We start from the raw sequence: 17,450 nt of genomic DNA, 5'->3' as shown, positions 1-17,450 counted from the left end.
GATAATTATTAGTTGGTTCATAAATTATGGTTTTATTTTGTGTTCAATAATTTTTGGGGAAATTTTGTGCATGTTTGATAGAAATTTTCGGCCCTGAAATATTCTGCACCCCTTTTTGTAAGTTGCATTACATCAATTACTTCTTTCTGCCTGCACATAGCTACCATACTGTCAGCAAAAAACTCAACAAGGCAGCTAGAGACACAAATTCGAACTTTCCATGACTCTTTCTGAACACTAATGAAAATCCCTGACTTTCCAGGTGGGTAGGAGCCCTATGAATACATTAATAAAATATAAAATGCTTTGATGATATTTAGCAATTATAACCACTCCCATAAAAGCTGTATACTTATAAATTAAGGACTGAATGTTTTTGTTTATGAACAAAATGTATCAATCAATATTATGAAGTCCAACCTTTTACCAGCAATTAAGAGTAATGTTCTATAAAAATTAAAATAATAAATATTTAGTTTGAAATGTTATAATCATTAAATTGGCTACATACATACATCTGTTGAAATACTACACACAGCCTTAATTTTGAAATCCATTAATCAAAGTGAGATATGAATTTATTTGCATGATTAATTTTGATGATAAAAAGTTTAGAATTTCATATTACTCAGGGTATGTTTCGTAAAGTCGAATGAGTTAAATGAGAATGACGACATTGTTATTTTTATTTTGTTAGACTTTTCGAACGATTTGTTTATAACTAAATGGCTATTTCTAAAATCGAAGATATGAATGTTGCTAGTGCAGCCTTAAACGAAATATTTTTCTTAGATTGCTTCAGGTGAACAGTTATTTCAATCATTTCACCTTTTAATTCACAATTTAAACACTCGAGTAGATTTAGAAACATTGATATCATCAGGCGCCATTTTCTTAATAAAGTAAACTAACTCTTTCCTTCGTGAGCTTCACTAGTTTCATTTGAAACGTCATCACCACAGAGCATGTGCACTGAGCGAGACTACTACTTTTCGAACGATTCATTACTAATGCATTTAACTCATTTGACTTGACAAACATACCCTCAAAATATCATCAATGTATTTATAAAATTTATTTCAATTAATAATGCATGTTTTTTTACTTACAGATGTAGCCTATGTATTAATTCTAAGATTTTCTGATTGAAATCCCCATAAATTGTATATTAGTTATTCATACATGATTATGTTTCTTTTTATCTGTATGTGTACAATATAGTCACATTAATGACTTTATTACAGCATAATGTTAAACATAAAACTGGCTCATCATATTTTGATTTCAAGTGTTCAAAATGTTAATGAAAAGCAAACCCTTTTCTGAAACATATGTCTCCTCCTGAAGGAAAGGTTTGTCAGGAGTGTGATTTTTAATGTTATAGAGCTTATGCCAAATTAAAAACATCATTTGAAATTTTGTATGCTTTATTTTAATTAGCTTGTTAAATTATTCATAAACTACCACTATTTTACAATTTTAACTAAAATTATTAAAAAATTGCACATGTAGATCATTGTCATTCTCCTGAGCTTATTGTCATCTTTCTACAATTATTATTATCACACATTTCTATATCTGTTATTGTTATGTAATAGTCAAAAAATATTGTCAATGTCACTGTTGTATTTTGTATTATGATTTTTTATATTAATTTATAAGTTTTCATTGTTATATTATTCATAATTGGCAAATTATCAAATCTAAATTCTAAATAGAGAAGTATAATTAAATGTTTCTTGATTGTCTAAACTGTTGTATAATCAACTATAAAAAGGAAAGTTCAATCTGTATTGTATAAACATGCTAATCACAACAACGGTTTATACCATAATGTTCTATTAGGCTATTATGTTTAATTTTGTGGACATCTCATGACATTTATATCCAAGTTTGAAATCTGTTTTATTGTAATACAATGTAACATTAATGGAAAGCAATTGTTTTTAAATAACTATTGTAATTAATATAGAAACTTCTGAGATTGCATAGAATTTAAAGGCAAAAACGGAAAAAAATTTGACTACTTACTGGAACAATCAAACCTTGCCAGGTTAAAATATTGGTCTCATCAACTTGGATATCTCTAAAAGATCTTATTCCTGATTTTTGTATGTCCTGAAGCTCCTGAAATAGATGAAACACAATAATATAAATAAAAAAATTTCATTCACCACAAATACTAATTAGAAAAACAAAACAAGTATGTGTCACTGTTACTCCTGTCACATACATTTGATTACTTTAACAGAATGTTACTAACCTGTGACTTAAAAGCTATTTTTTGTTGATTTAAATAACCCAATTGCACACACACTGTGCAACAACTTTTCTTACATTTATATTGCTTGCTTACCATTTGCTAGGTACATTATAAAAGTGTCAATGCTTTTATCTAGTTGTAATGGTATACAACAAAATCTATTTATTAGTGATAGTAAATGTAATCCAGTGTAGACTGACATTTTTTCAATATAACACATGTTTTTGCATATATTTAAATATTATTTTAGACTACCAGAAATCTTATATATACACTGATACCAGGATCCTATTTCTATATTCAAACATTCTGTTAACTATATTGCAGATAAATTTTCTAATAAACTTGGGACTTTTAGAGTTTTCTTGGTCTTTTTAATCATATCTATTGAAAGTTTAGTTAGGCCCACAACCAAGGCAGATGAAAAAGGAAGGATAAGATACATCTAAGACAATTGCCTGCAAAATTTCCTGAAGGTTCTCCAACCTGAACGTCAACCCAGTGCTCTGAAACAAGCCTTTATCACCTCAATCATCAGGTCATTTAGAATTAGAAAATAGGACTATATTAATTCATGAGATTGGAAAGGATAAGCAATGTGGATGGGATAACAATAGTAGTGTTGTGAAGAATAAACTAAGTTCTTAAGATATAATTAAGATGAAAAATTTCACCGGACACACAGATGATAAAATAAGTACTGTAGGGAAAGTAGAAGGGAGAGAAATGACCAAATGAGGAGGAGAACTGAAAACACAAGATATTGGATAGAAGTAAAAATGATGCTATTTAAACAGTAATTGATGGAGAGAAGCTGCTTAACACAACAAATTAAAAATTTAAGACATTGAAGATGTGAAATTATAATTCTTACAGGAAGTAAATCATAAAATAACACTTGTAAACATTAATATAAATAAATTAAAGAAATTTATAACAAATCAATTTTAACTAATTAATAATGTTCTTTGATAACAACTGACAAAGGATATAAATTTACACATAACTGATAATTAAAGATCATGTAGTAATTTGTATTGGAAAAACTGCTAATTTAGAAATTTCTTAAATATTATCAGTTATTTGATCTCTTTCAAACATATCTCAATTCTTAATCAAGATTTACATTCTTGCATATACTGTGCTCTAACAGTAGCATGCATCATATCAGTTGTACAGTGCTTAATTAATAAGGTATGCATAAAAATCAAGAGAGATTCACTCAACTGTGATGTGATGTGCTTAGGTTATGTTTAATCAATCCTAGTTCATAACTTTATCATATGACAGAATGCAGAGGTATTTGTTCACAAGATACTTTAAAATTAGCACCAGATTGCTTGGAATTGCAAATAAATGCTAATTGCTTGACATTGCATTCAACTGCACTGATGACTAATGTTAATGCAAAACACTATTTGTAAAAACTTAAAATAAAGTAATGTGCTAAATATATTCAAAACAGTCTTTATAAATTTGAAAAAGATTTCTGCATTTTAGAGTTTATTCTTGGAAAATGATTAAGCTTGTCATAATCTGTAGGTAAAAAGAAAAAATAAATAACTGCTTATTTTGGGAGTCAAACTTTAATAAATATCAATTATAAAACCATCTCAACACACCAGAATAGAATGTAATTAATATTTTAATACAATATAATTTTTCTTTGTTTCGAAACAAAGATAAATCAATTTTTGTTCAAAAAAAATTTGTATTTTAATTATTATTTGCTGTATTTGTATGCCAAAAATGATAATATAATTGATAGAAAATGTTTTTTTATTAATGTTTCTGGCTTCCCAAACTAAGCACTTACCCTATTTATTTATATACAAACACATCCAGTTTATCAATTTCTACAACTGTTAAAAAATGCATGTGATATTTACATTAAATAGAGAATATTTTATGCACATCCACAAAATGTGCTTGACATTTTATATAGTTTCAATTTTAAGAATTTTAATCCCTCAACTATATAAAACATGAAATGTTTATATGATCTTGTACACTATTTTTGAGAAGTCTGAACAGAGGTACCATACATGAAGTTAAAGATTTAAATTGATATTGAAAATCACATCATTTAAAGAGTATCACAGATAATCATTTTCAACTGAATTTTATCAATAAATTAGTACAGAAATTATCACCTTATTGTTGTTATACTACGGAGTGTCCCATAAGTCTGGAATGATTTGAGTCGGGTTGATCTTTGTCTACTCCTTTTTACAGGTAAAGTATGATTTATGCTGGATGAAAAGGGAGCGAACAGAGCAAACAAGGCAAACAAAATGAATTTCTTTCACATTGCAAGTGACAGTAAGCATGATTGTGAATTATAGTTTTGCACTTTTACCAGTAGATGGCATTTTAAAAATTTCAATACATAGCTGTCACACATGAACTTTCTTTTTTTTGTTCAAGTGTGTCGTGTAGTCTTATTGAAATTATCTACCAGTATTATTTTCAATATGAATCTTTTTAATTATTGGTTGCCATTTTTTATTCCTGCTTTGAGCCAAAAACTCTAGTTGAGATAAAAACATTGCTTTCACTGGTTTGTGCATGCCAATGCATCCTAGAGTAGCTATAGTGTAAACCCACTAACTGACAAAAATAAGCTCACATTTTTTCAATAGCTGTCTTCACTTTATTATGTTTTGCATCCTTTGCATCCAATGTAAATCACACTTAATACATATTACTAAATATGGAGAAACATTAAAGATATTTTGAGGGTGGAGACCTGCAGTTGATGAGAAGTTTCAGAGTTTAACATGCCAATTGCACACAATGATATGGATGCAACTTGTTAACTCTTTGGCAACTTCTGACCACAAGTCCCACCATCAAAATAGCCCTAATTTACTTCTCTTTACTTTGTTTATTCTTTTACAGGTAAAGCATGGTACTAAGATCAACACAACTCCTATGGTTTCAGACTTATGGGGAACACTGAATTATATGTACACTTTTCTGTATTAACAGTAATTATTGCATGGTACAGGTACTCCTCACTTTACAACCTATCTGCTTAACGACCACTCGCACTTACAACCGATCAAGTTTCGACCTGCAATTTGGGGAATCCCTTTTCTCAGCTTGAGTGTTGGTCAGTGGCGAATGGAGACATGCACACTAAGCATACTATAATAGGCTTGCACATACTATAATAGGCTAATAGTGTACTATAATAGTCTTTTTATGAATAAATTTGAAGTTTTTTGTATAATTTTACAACAATCCTATACAGGTATACCTCGTCTTACGTCGGTAATTGGTTCCAGGAGAGGTAATGTAAGTCGAAAAACGACATAAGTTGAATTTACTTGTGTAGTTATGACGTAAGTCGTCGTTTCGACTTACGTCGATAACTAAATGCCAATAATGGAGGGAACGCCAATAATGAGCACTTAAAGACCGCTAAATAAGACGACAACACAGAAACACAGATGCTTTCATGTTTTGTTCTCTAGGATTTATGATGATTATATTAACATTTACTGTAAATGGGCATATTTTAATATGATTTTATATGCTTTTAACGCTTTTCTAGTGATATTACGACTTCAGTGTTTGTGGTGGACAGATTTAAACTGAATAAACTGACTTAAACTTGATTTTTATTTTTCCATATACTTTTTTGACAAATGACGTATAATCGGGAATGACGTAACTCGAGAGCGATGTAACTCAAGGTATACCTGTATTTCCAAGGCAAGCTCCTTGCTTATCGACCAATTTCCTTAACGACGTAGTCGTCAGAACGGAACTCAGTTGTAATGTGAGGAGTACCTGTATTATAGTAATTATTGTATGATGTACACTTTTCTGTATTAACAGTAATTATTGCATATTTGTTGAGGAGGCACATTTAATTTATTCACTACAAAGTCTAATTAAAAACCACCAGTTTAGCTTACAAGTCTGAAAGTTTCATTCTTAACATTAAATATTCAGAGGCCCAATTTTTGGAAACACTTTAAAAATGGGTCCTATAATTTGGACCCATTTTTTAAAGTGTTCCTTGTAATTTGTGTTTTAAGGTTGTGTTCCTTCCAATTGGAGAACAATGTCTGGCCTTATGACAGTTTAACATGTTACTTTTATCCAGACACCAAACTGATAAGGCTATCAGCACTTGCATTAATAAGTATGTAAAACTGGTGAAGATAAATAAGTGGCAAAAATAATTAAAAACTAATGAAATGGTGGCGATATTTTTAATTTTTCCAGAGCAACCCTTGTTGTTGTTATTAATGTTGCAACGAATAGTATATTCGACCAGGAATGTGACCGAACAGCTGAATATTCGGCCAAACTATTGGCTTGATTAACGCACGTATGAAAATTAGTGCACAAACTGCATTATGGCAAGGACTGCTCTCTATTGGCCCGCTTCGCCAATCGTGTTAATTCTCGACAGCTGTAGCGAATAAACAGGAGCGTCATGGCAGTATGTGATAAGTGATGATATCAAATGTGGATAACAATAAAATGACCTACATGTGTAAATAACGGAAAAAGAACAGAGAAGGACTATGAAGTGAAAATGTGAAAATAAATATGATAGTGAGTTGATAACATAATCGAAGAAGTCGAGGCAGCTTACTGGCGGCCGTCAATGTCAAATAATTGATCTCATAGACTTCGGAAAGCCAAATGCTTGTAATGAAAGTCACTTAGCCTGCATGGGCGAAAGCCTGGGGCTACTAAGCTATCTTGAATCTGTGAAATCATAACTGACTTATACTGACATCCTATCTGTCTCTTTTCTCCGTTATCACCAGGCTATGAGTCACGTAATTGTAAAATGGGAAATCTATGATGGAAAAGTGACAAATCGAAAGTATCGTGCACACACATTATGATGTACGCATAGGCATATGTGGACTAGAGAAATAGAGGAAAGAGAAAGGGAAGAGCAAAGACAAGCACTTAAAAAGAAAGATAGGCAGAGTCAAACCCTCAGATATGCGACAATTCTCAAACGAATAGGTGTGTACATGTGCTGATCTTTGTAATTATAAATTGTAAATACATGCGACTAATATTATTTTGTTTTTTATTTTGTGCAGATTATAAGTTATAAATAAATATAAACAAACAACACTAACCCAATAACATTAAATCTAAATACCAAAATGATTAATTTACTGTGTTTTTGTTATTTCTTACTCCTGCTTTTAGGTATTTGGCCAAATACTGAATAGTAACCAAATATTCGTTGCATAACTAATTATTATTATTGATGGTGTCCTTATACACTCATTCTGAAATACCTGAAGTTTGCATCAACTGTGAGCAACTTATTATTCCAAACATTTCTAGCAAGTTTGGCTTCTTTCCATTAAATAATTGTAACTTTACTAAAGTCCGTTAATTTTCTAAAAGTGAATTTTTATACAGGAAACGTTATTTTTGGAGTTCTGAAAATAAAAAAACATATTTTGATGTAACGGCTAACTAACACCAAACTGTAATTCTGAATGTTTCGAGAATTTTCTGTAAACTTGTGCCAAATTCTGTGTCTAGCTTCTTACTTAGGTCTTGCACAAGATCTAAAAATCAGTGACCAAAATTCTGAAAGCCAAAATTATCAAAATTGAACTGATGAGCTATCTAATAATAAAGAAGCAAAACAAAGTTTCAATTTAATTACAAAATAGTTCATACATAAAATCCAATTTTTCCTGTAACAGATGTAAAATGCTAAATTTTAATAAAATTATTTCCTAATAGAATAACACTTGAGAAATTAAAAAGAGTGCTAAATAAGGTTAAGAGTAAAAAAATTAAAAAATAAGTTCAAGTCTATAGCTAGTATATAAAAAGTATCTAAGATAAGTTCCGGAAAAGAAATAAAAACTAGGATTATGAATCTTGCTCAGTTCAATCATTGTATTACATGCAATTATATGAAATAAATGATTTATTTAGTATATTTTTAGATGAAAGTATTGTATTTTAGTAAAAAAAATACAGACAAATCCATCAAATTCTGTCATTTTCAATTCACTTTTAGTATCAGGAGTAACAATGGTACTCATCTTCCTTTCTATTTTATTAATAAGTTAATATACAGATGACATAATATATATATTAGAAAGATTTAATCTCTAACCTCTGCAATACCAGGGCAGCAAAAGCTGATTACTAAGACAACTGCCGTAAATGACAAAGTATGTGTAAAATTTATTAAACTCTTTGCTTCTGAGAGTCAGCTACAGTTTTATGTTGTTTTAAAAACAGTGTTTAAAATGGCAAAGCAGCAGAAAAATTTCCTTTTAAGCAGTTTTATTAGGCAAGGCATCTACATTCTTAACAAGATAATCAATATGCACTTCTCACTCTCATTAAAAATTAAATAAATAAATTATTAGTTTGATACATAAAATAATACTTATCCTTGAATTTTACACTCTTAATTACTAAAAATGTCATATAAATGTGAAATTTATTTATTATAAATGATAAATTTCAAATAGGATTTGAACAAATAATGAAAAATGAAACAAAAATCGAGCAACTTTCTTATAAATAATAAATTATGATTAAAAAAAGTCAATACACTAACTGATTAATAATTAAATCATTTTAATTTGAGGTTTGTTTCAACTAAAAATTTCACTTAATTTCATATTAATGGTTGCAAAATGCAAATCTATATATTAATTAAAAGAGGTTTTCAGTTTGTCCAACTTAGTTTGACTAAATTGCTAAGGCTAAAAAATATAAATTCATGTATCAACTTAAAGTTCTTATTCTGGTAAATGATGCTGCCAAAGACAGATTTGAACAAGATGTAATGGTTCAGGCATGGTGGAATGCCAAAAGGTACAACATTAAATATATGGGAGAAACATGTCAGGCACTCACACGCCATGTAGTGATTTCATTTTCTTTAACCATTCCTGCTTTCTTTTGCATTACTTTTTAATATTAATTTTACTTTATTTGAATTTATTAAGAATCACTTTTATTTTTTCAATAATTTAACTTTAAATTTTTATAACAGAGTTGTTATTGTTATACATTATCATCTTTATAAACAAGTTAATGGAAATGAACTTGCAATTTAGGAAATGCAAAAAGACGACAACTAGCTGTGTACCTGGCGTTGCTTGGGCTTTGGAGGGAATGGGGGAGATTAGTGAGGTTGGGTCAAGAGACTGATAAAAACAATAGTCTTAGTAACTAAAATATACCTTTATTGCCCTGAGTATTTACAATAATGAAAGAACAAAACAAAAAAATTGCTTCGACTAAAGCTAACAGTGTGTGTTTTGTGGGTGCTTGAAGGTGAGACCCATGGTATTTCTTCTAGGGCATCAAAGAATATTCATGCCAAATTTGGATGAATATATTGGACAGTATAGAAATCTCTACCTAAGAAACACAGGAGTGGTTATACTTCTACTATGTAAGTTAACATTAAAGTTTAGAGCTGTAGTCATGCAAATCAGGAACCTCGACACTAAAAAAGGTTTAGTTAATAGAATGAGATTAGTGATACGTGGTATGTTTAACAACACAATGTTGAGATTCTGACAGGTGAACACTGTGGAACTATTCACACACACAGTTCTTCAGATAACATTAACTCCAAACAATAATACTTTCTTTTATATTTAAATGACTTCAATTTCCTATCATCCAGGTATCAGACATGACAATGGACAAAAGTCAAAGACAGATGCTTCATAAAATTTGCATTTATTTACTAGAGCCAGTTTTCTGTCACAGTATGCTTTATGTGGCTCTTTCCTGACCCAGATAGACAAAGGGTTCTATATCATTCAACATATTTCACACCAAATTTGGCATGAATATTCTACAATATCTTAGAAAAAATACTGTGGGATCACCCTTAAAGTCCCACTCCTTTTAACTTTAGCCCAAGCTATTTTTTTGTGCTTTGCAGTTTCATTATAGTAAATACAGAAGAATCTTGTTTTAACAGAGTACTCAGGCCACTGAAAATCATCTGTAGTTCTTTCACACATCCAGGAAAATATCAGTTATTCAAAAAAATTTCCATTTTTTTTAACCCCTACATATATCAGTATTATTATTATTAGTGAAATTATTCAGTCTCTTGAGATCTCTCGTCTTTATTCTATAGAAACAATTAAGTTAGAATATTGTATATTATGCCATATGTGTGTACAACAAAGTTGACAGAAACTGTACATACTGTAAGCAAAAAAAGAGGCAAGTTACATATGCTCATTAGCACCCTACTTGACTTCATGATCTGTTAAAAAACTTATCAATCTTTTGTTTGTTATGATGCAGATTTTCTGCTTATAGAATACAGCAACTGCTTGCCATTAGCCATGTCAACCTATAGCCTATTAATTTATGCCAAAACTCATCAAAAGTTCTTCCAACTTGGAAACACTCAATAGCCTCTAAATTTTGGCACTACACTTAGACTAGCAGCAGAATGTTCACTAGGTGACTCCTCCTCAATCATATCACTGACTCTCCATAAAACTTTTCAATTGTATATATTCCAGATGTAACAAGTAAATCATTCAACTCTAAAAATTTCTGGAAACAACCAAATATTAACTAAACGTTGAAAAAACACAAAGTTTACAATAGATGGGGCTAGAAAAAATATCTGTTATTCTGAGTAATGGATCTGTTAAAGAGGTCAAATTACATTGATTTGGCGAGACATGGAAAAAAATCCATCATTCTGCAATCCATTAAAATAAAATTTTACTATACCCAGGTCAATAAATGTACATTTTAGTCACTAAGACCATTATTCTTATTAACCATCTAACCCAATCTCACCAATCCCTCACCCCCCAAAAGCCAAAGCAATGCCAGGTGCATCCACAGCTAGTATTTTATTAAACCAATGAGACTTTGATGTTTTTATTTTGTTTTTCATCTTCAAATTATTATATTCTTAATGTTTCTTTTGTTACATTTAATGAAGCAAAATTCACTAAATGTTCAATGTAAATCAATTGTAATCTAAATAAATTTTGATATAGTACAAGTAGACATTCTCATGATTCTCATGTTTACTTGTTTAGAATATTTTGCAGTAGCTGAAAGTGTCAAACAACAAACAAATTATAAAGCAACAGCGGCTTGTAAGTTACATGTGGCTATCATGTGATATGATCATGCACACATGACCATCCAAAATGTAAATAAAAACCCAGAAATTCTTTTGTAAAAATAATTTTAAAAAATATTAAGAAAATGACTATAATCATTAAACTGCATCAAACCAATGTTCATGCAGTAAATAAACCTAAGGTGAATGATAACCACTAGGGAATTCAAATAAAAAAATATAACTCGCAAGAAGTAATATGAGGATTTTGTCAATACTGAGAACCAGAAGTGTAATAAACATGGCCAGCTTTTTGATTACACTATAGTAGCATTGTTATATGATATCATCACCATTGTAACATCATATGCTACCACATCATTCATTGAATTTTTCCTCATTTCACTTTGATATATTTATACATATAATTCTATTACTATTCAAGATATTGACTCTAGTTGATCACATATGATATACAGCAAATAGTAGTCAGAATGTCAATATTAAATCATTCAATCAAAATTATGACAATTAGATGGCTTGTGGTGATCTCATTATATATGTATATATAAAGATCATCATCATAGTTTTCTATGTATATTGAAACAGATCATCAAATTTTCCAGTTTAAATACCAAACTAAAATAGAATGGATTATTCATATTGAAAATTTGGTAGACATTAAGAATTGTTAGAAATAATTATTCAATCATTAAAAAATTGATTTATGAAATATCAAACCTGTCTTTCAAATAGTTTAACAGTTGAGAATATATCTTCTTTTAACCTAGCAGAGAGCAATATAGTAATTCTTCCATTTACTTAAGAAATACACTCAGGACCTGAACACAGATGGAGATTTTTGCATGTAAAATTAGACATGGAATTCTGCACCGGTGCACAAAGAACAGACATTTAGCACATGGAAGTCAGAAAACTAGGCCAGTTCATATGTTTCAGTTGGAGATGGATTTGGTACCAAAATTACTACCAATGTTCCCCCTAATATTTTTTTGTAGATGAGCGGAACATATACTTCTTTGAGCAAAAAAATTTTTGCTGAGCATATATATATAAAATCTTATTTTTTCCTATAAAAATTAAAATAATTAATTATAAAGTAGAGATTAAAATTTATTTTAAAACATACTTCCATACAAAATATTATCTTTTGTCAATGATTTAATGTATTTAATCAAAATATACGTAGCAATAATCACGTTGCAGACAGAGTGAGAAATAAGTAAACAATTCATATCAGTGTGCATGCTCGCCTGCGCGGCACATAAATTCTCGTGCGCGGCAACAATTTGAACAGTGCGTGGCCACGCAGCTTAGAGGGAACATGTGGAGGCTGCATGTTAACTCATTTCAACACATGTATTTTCACATTCTGCACCAAAATAATTCCACATGAGAAGTATCTGTCTGTGTATTCTGGCCCTTAGTTATCTGGAATATAATTAAGAGAAGAAACAATTTAAAGGTTATTTAAATACTGTTACAACATACAGGAATAATATTCTGATCACACAATCTAGGAGCTTTAAAAAGATAAATGTGTTGGTCTATGCTTAAGCATGTTTTATCATTCAATACAGGATTTAAAAATTAATATAATTCCTATTGTAATGTTTTTTGACATGATACATAAATATAAAAATGTACAAGTCATGCATGCACAAGGAATTCACAGTTTTTTTAGAGTGATCCCTTCAAAAACTTCCTAACAGGATTCTACTGCAAATGCATTTGCAGTCCTTTCTGACTTCCTTTCCTTTTCATAAAACTGCTAATCTAAACAATCCCATACAATAATTCAGATTAACAAAAGTACACTACAGATAGGAAAACAGACCCACTTTAAAACTGACCCAACCACTTTAAAACTGACATAAATTTTCTCCTACAGCTGCAAATGTAGTGTTTTATTGACCATATCTATGCAGCATTATACACTTTAAATGCTATTTTTAGAAATATAATTTCAATTTAAGAGAAATTAAAATGGACAAAAATAATCCAGAATAAAAAAATATCTTTATAAAATTATTTCTAAATTACTACAAATATTTTCAGCATCTTCAGATTCTACAACAAAGGAATCAAAATAAAAAATACCCCTAACATGCTATCACCTACTTAGATTACAGTGCTTTTGTATTTTGAATTCCCTCTTCTAGACTGATGTTTGTTCATTATAAAATTTTTGCTGGATTCTTTTGTTTTCGATTTTTGATTTGACTCTGAACTTATGAGAAATAGAACTGCTTGCTTTATAATACTTTTAAAGAAATAAATTAGGTCACAGAAGTGGATTCTACTGTATTTGGGTCATTGCTAAAATCAGTAGTGTCTTGTTTCATGTTAAATTCTGTTGTCTTGCTTTTGTAGCTCAATAAGAAAGGAAAAATGGTAATTTTTGAAAAATTCTAAAAACAAGAAATCTAATTTATAATTACTTTAAAATTTTAATCAAAATCAAGATATTGACGCTGAAGAATTTCAAAATCTGCAGAACTCTGTTGTAAGTAGAATAGTGGAAATCTATTTTGATTCCTGGTTAAAATTCTGACATTTATGTATGCAATTATTTGCTTATCCTGAAGTCAAAAACTGTGGACTAATTACAAAAGTTAACGGGGCAAAAAATACACTAGTTTTCATTAGTCGACACCTGATCAACATACAAAACAAGAAATATAGACATACTGAACAAATTCAGAATAAAACTTATTTGTTTTACATGAATAATAACTGCATCTCCCCTTAAAGCTTGAAATGATAACCTAGAATAGTAGCTGCATCTATTATTTGAGGAATTTTGAAAACTTAGAGAAACAATGTAAATTCTGTAAACTACAGTAGGTAGGTATCCTATTTATGTAACAAAAAACTTTTACATGTTTCATTTTGTATTAAATGCATAATATAGCCTAAAATAGCTACAGTATATTTTAAAATTATTTTCTTATTACTGGTACATAGAAAGTTAGGCTTACTATCAAGTAAGATACTAATTGTCATTTCAAGTATAATTTTGCTTTAAAATCAAACATTGATAAATAAATATTTAAATACTTTTTAAATTAGACATCAAATGAGTATGTGCAAAGGAAATAATAAATATGGAGAAAATACGGAGTTTAAAATAGTAACTGCAGCTATTATTTGTATAAAACCGGTAAATAAAACTTATTAAGTTAAAAGAAAGAAAGTTATCTATAGACCCACAAAAAAAATTCCACGAGAATTTGATGTGAACAAGAACCAAATAGATATTCTGTCATAATATATCAAAGTATTTTAAAAAATCATATATAACTAATATAATCAAACTAAATAAATTACTATAGAACAGCCATGTATCTCAATTATTTTATGAATGGTTAAAAAAAAACCATTTATATAAACTATAAAACTATAGGATGAGAATTTAACACCAAAAATTAGGTATAAATGATTATCTGAATCAAATATTCAAATAGGTACTAAAAATTCTATAGTAATACAAGGAAATATTCTTGTAAATATATTAAATAATCATCTGAAGAATCTCTCTTGCTTTTTTATGTTGCTAATCCTTTAATTCATATTAGAGTTATATTTGATTCATTATATCACACAAGTAGTGGAACTCACTTATACTTCAATACAAATGATTTAAATGAGACAACACCTCTGTATTTTATACTTATTTCTGATGATGAATCATCTTGTTTCAACTTTATTACTATTTTTAAACTACCCTAAATATTTATTCTTGATTGTGACTGAATCGAAATTAAATATAGAATGGCAGAAACTTAAAATTTTTCTTTATTCTTTTGAAATTATTTGGAAATTTCTTTTAATAAAATATCCATCAGTAAGTTCTCAAGCACTGGAAGCTCAAACAATATCAGTCTTCTTAGTTTTTATATAATTTGAAAATTTTGTGATTAAAATTACATTTGATATTGATTGGTAACACTTTATAACTTCATAATTAATATATCATATGTAATATTGTCACGTAAACCAGCTTCTGTTCATTGCCATTTGTAGCAGTAAATGTGCACATTAAATATTTTTTTACCAGTAGTTTAGATGCTTCAATGTCTTGGTTATTTTTGCTTTATAACTTATCAGAACTGAAAAATTGAAAACACAATTACAGTTCTTTGAAAGGTGGTTTTCTCCCAATTATGTAGAAATTACTAAGGAGACTCTTAAGAGCAACCATGTCAAATTCCTAGCATTTCTATGATACAGATCTCTAACAGCTCTATGTTGCATTGTTTTTATGCTTCAGTTGTCAGGTGACAAAGCCTTCTTGATGCCATTAATAGTCTCATGCTCTAGGCAGATTCACTCATAACCAGTTAGAGATTATCAAATTATCTCCATGAAATATTAAATAAAAAAATTTAAAACTGAAGATTAAATAATACTGTAAAACATTCAAATTAATTGTTCTACATAAAATAAATTTTTAAAAGTTTGATTATTTATCCAGGCACTCTTCGCGGTTGAATTTGTATTGCGATTACTTGAGGGTGAGCTCATTACATATTTTTGTATTCTTAGTAAAATTTCTCAAGACAAATCATTAAGATCAGGAAGTTTTGTTATAAATAATACACATTTTTATGTTTATTTTACTTTACTTCAGTTAGAATACAGTACATTAAAAGTAATTCTGAAACAGAAAATTGATATCTAAAATTGTTAAACTTAATTATAATTTCTATTCAAGTTCTGAATCGGTTTGGTCTGGATTTTTAAAATTGCATTGTTTGCATTGTTAAATTGTTATTATGGGGTATCCTGCAGATTGGTGCAGTAGGCTACATGTTACACCCTTGGATGCTGTTTTCCTATTTATTTTTGGACAATATGCACACTTTTCTCTTGATGCTGCTTGTAGAGGATCTGGTTTCTTTCTAGACACTTCCAGTATTTTCAAACTGAGAGCCTCACTCTGTCTGTGAAGATGGAGCCTACATTTTCTTCCCTAGACTCATCATCAAGCCATTTCATAAACATTTAATAATATTGTATATATGTACTATCACTTTGCAATTAAAATCATACCACTTCAAATGTGGAAAAAAAAAAGACAGGATTACTCGCAGGTGAGTGCCACGCTAACTTGTCCAACACGACTAAAACAAATGCATTACTGAAAGCATTAACATGTTTTATCTTGAAGGTATGTATATCCACTTGGTCAGTGAAAAATGGGCAAATGAATTAAGCCTATTGATTTTAAGTTGCAAAGGAAACTACAAAAATTCTACAATCAATATATAGAAATGTGCTTAAGTCTAATCTGTACTTGTAAGACAAATTTTGTTGGAATTCAAGCTAAAATTCCACTATTTTCAATTAAATTACTGATATAATTTAGAGCAGTGATTCTCAAACTTTTTCGATCCACCGCCCCCTTTGTTCCATAAAGTTATACCCAACTACATTTCTGTGAGAAAGAATAAAGTTATACCCAACGCCCCCATGTGAGAAAGAATTGGAAATATTCTTAAGAAAACTTTTCTATGAATCTCACACTTGTGTCCTTACCGTACATTGTTCTCAACATCTGGAAACCATAAATGCAATGTTTCCTCTTATCCGTTTGACAGAGGAAAGGGAACTTTTACCTTTGATCACCGTTCAGTACCCTGCCTCCAGCACCCCCTAGATTTACTCACCGCCCACAAGGGGGGTGAACGCTGATTTAGAGCTTTGAGAAATGCTGATTTAGAGCTAAAACTGTAAATTATATATACAGGTACAGTACAGTACATATGAAAGTATATAGAAGAGTGATGGAGAGTTTAATAGACAATGTGTGTAAGCAGAAGTTTTGTGGTTCAAATCCTTCATGTTATTGCTTTTTTCCCTTAAACATTCTCAATTAATTAAATTAATTTTAAATTGTATAGCAATTCAATCAAAAATGAAATACTTGAGCTATAATTTTGCAAACAAAATTTTTGTTTTTCTTTAAGATTTCATAATTTAGTCAGTTTGAAAAGTTATGGAAAGTTTTAATGTTTTGCAAGCTAATTTTTCTTTTAATTATTCCAACTGATATAACATTATAATTATAATGATGTA

At 29.5% G+C, this 17,450-nt stretch overlaps 1 protein-coding gene across 1 annotated transcript in view; it reads right to left on the bottom strand.

Annotated features, from left to right (window-relative positions):
- Nucleotides 1-17,450, bottom strand: part of LOC136970121 (ubiquitin-conjugating enzyme E2 L3) — a 42,171-nt gene that overhangs the window by 18,741 nt on the left and 5,980 nt on the right. Inside the window, exon 2 of the mRNA XM_067264510.1 lies at nt 2,032-2,127. Within this exon, the coding sequence (XP_067120611.1) occupies nt 2,032-2,127 (96 nt within the window). The remainder of the gene's footprint in view (nt 1-2,031; nt 2,128-17,450) is intronic.

This window comes from Centruroides vittatus, unplaced genomic scaffold (genome assembly GCF_030686945.1).
Source record: "Centruroides vittatus isolate TY-2023 unplaced genomic scaffold, ASM3068694v2 contig_19, whole genome shotgun sequence".
NCBI classification, from domain to species: domain Eukaryota; kingdom Metazoa; phylum Arthropoda; class Arachnida; order Scorpiones; family Buthidae; genus Centruroides; species Centruroides vittatus.
This window is presented reverse-complemented; position numbering and strand designations above follow the sequence as displayed.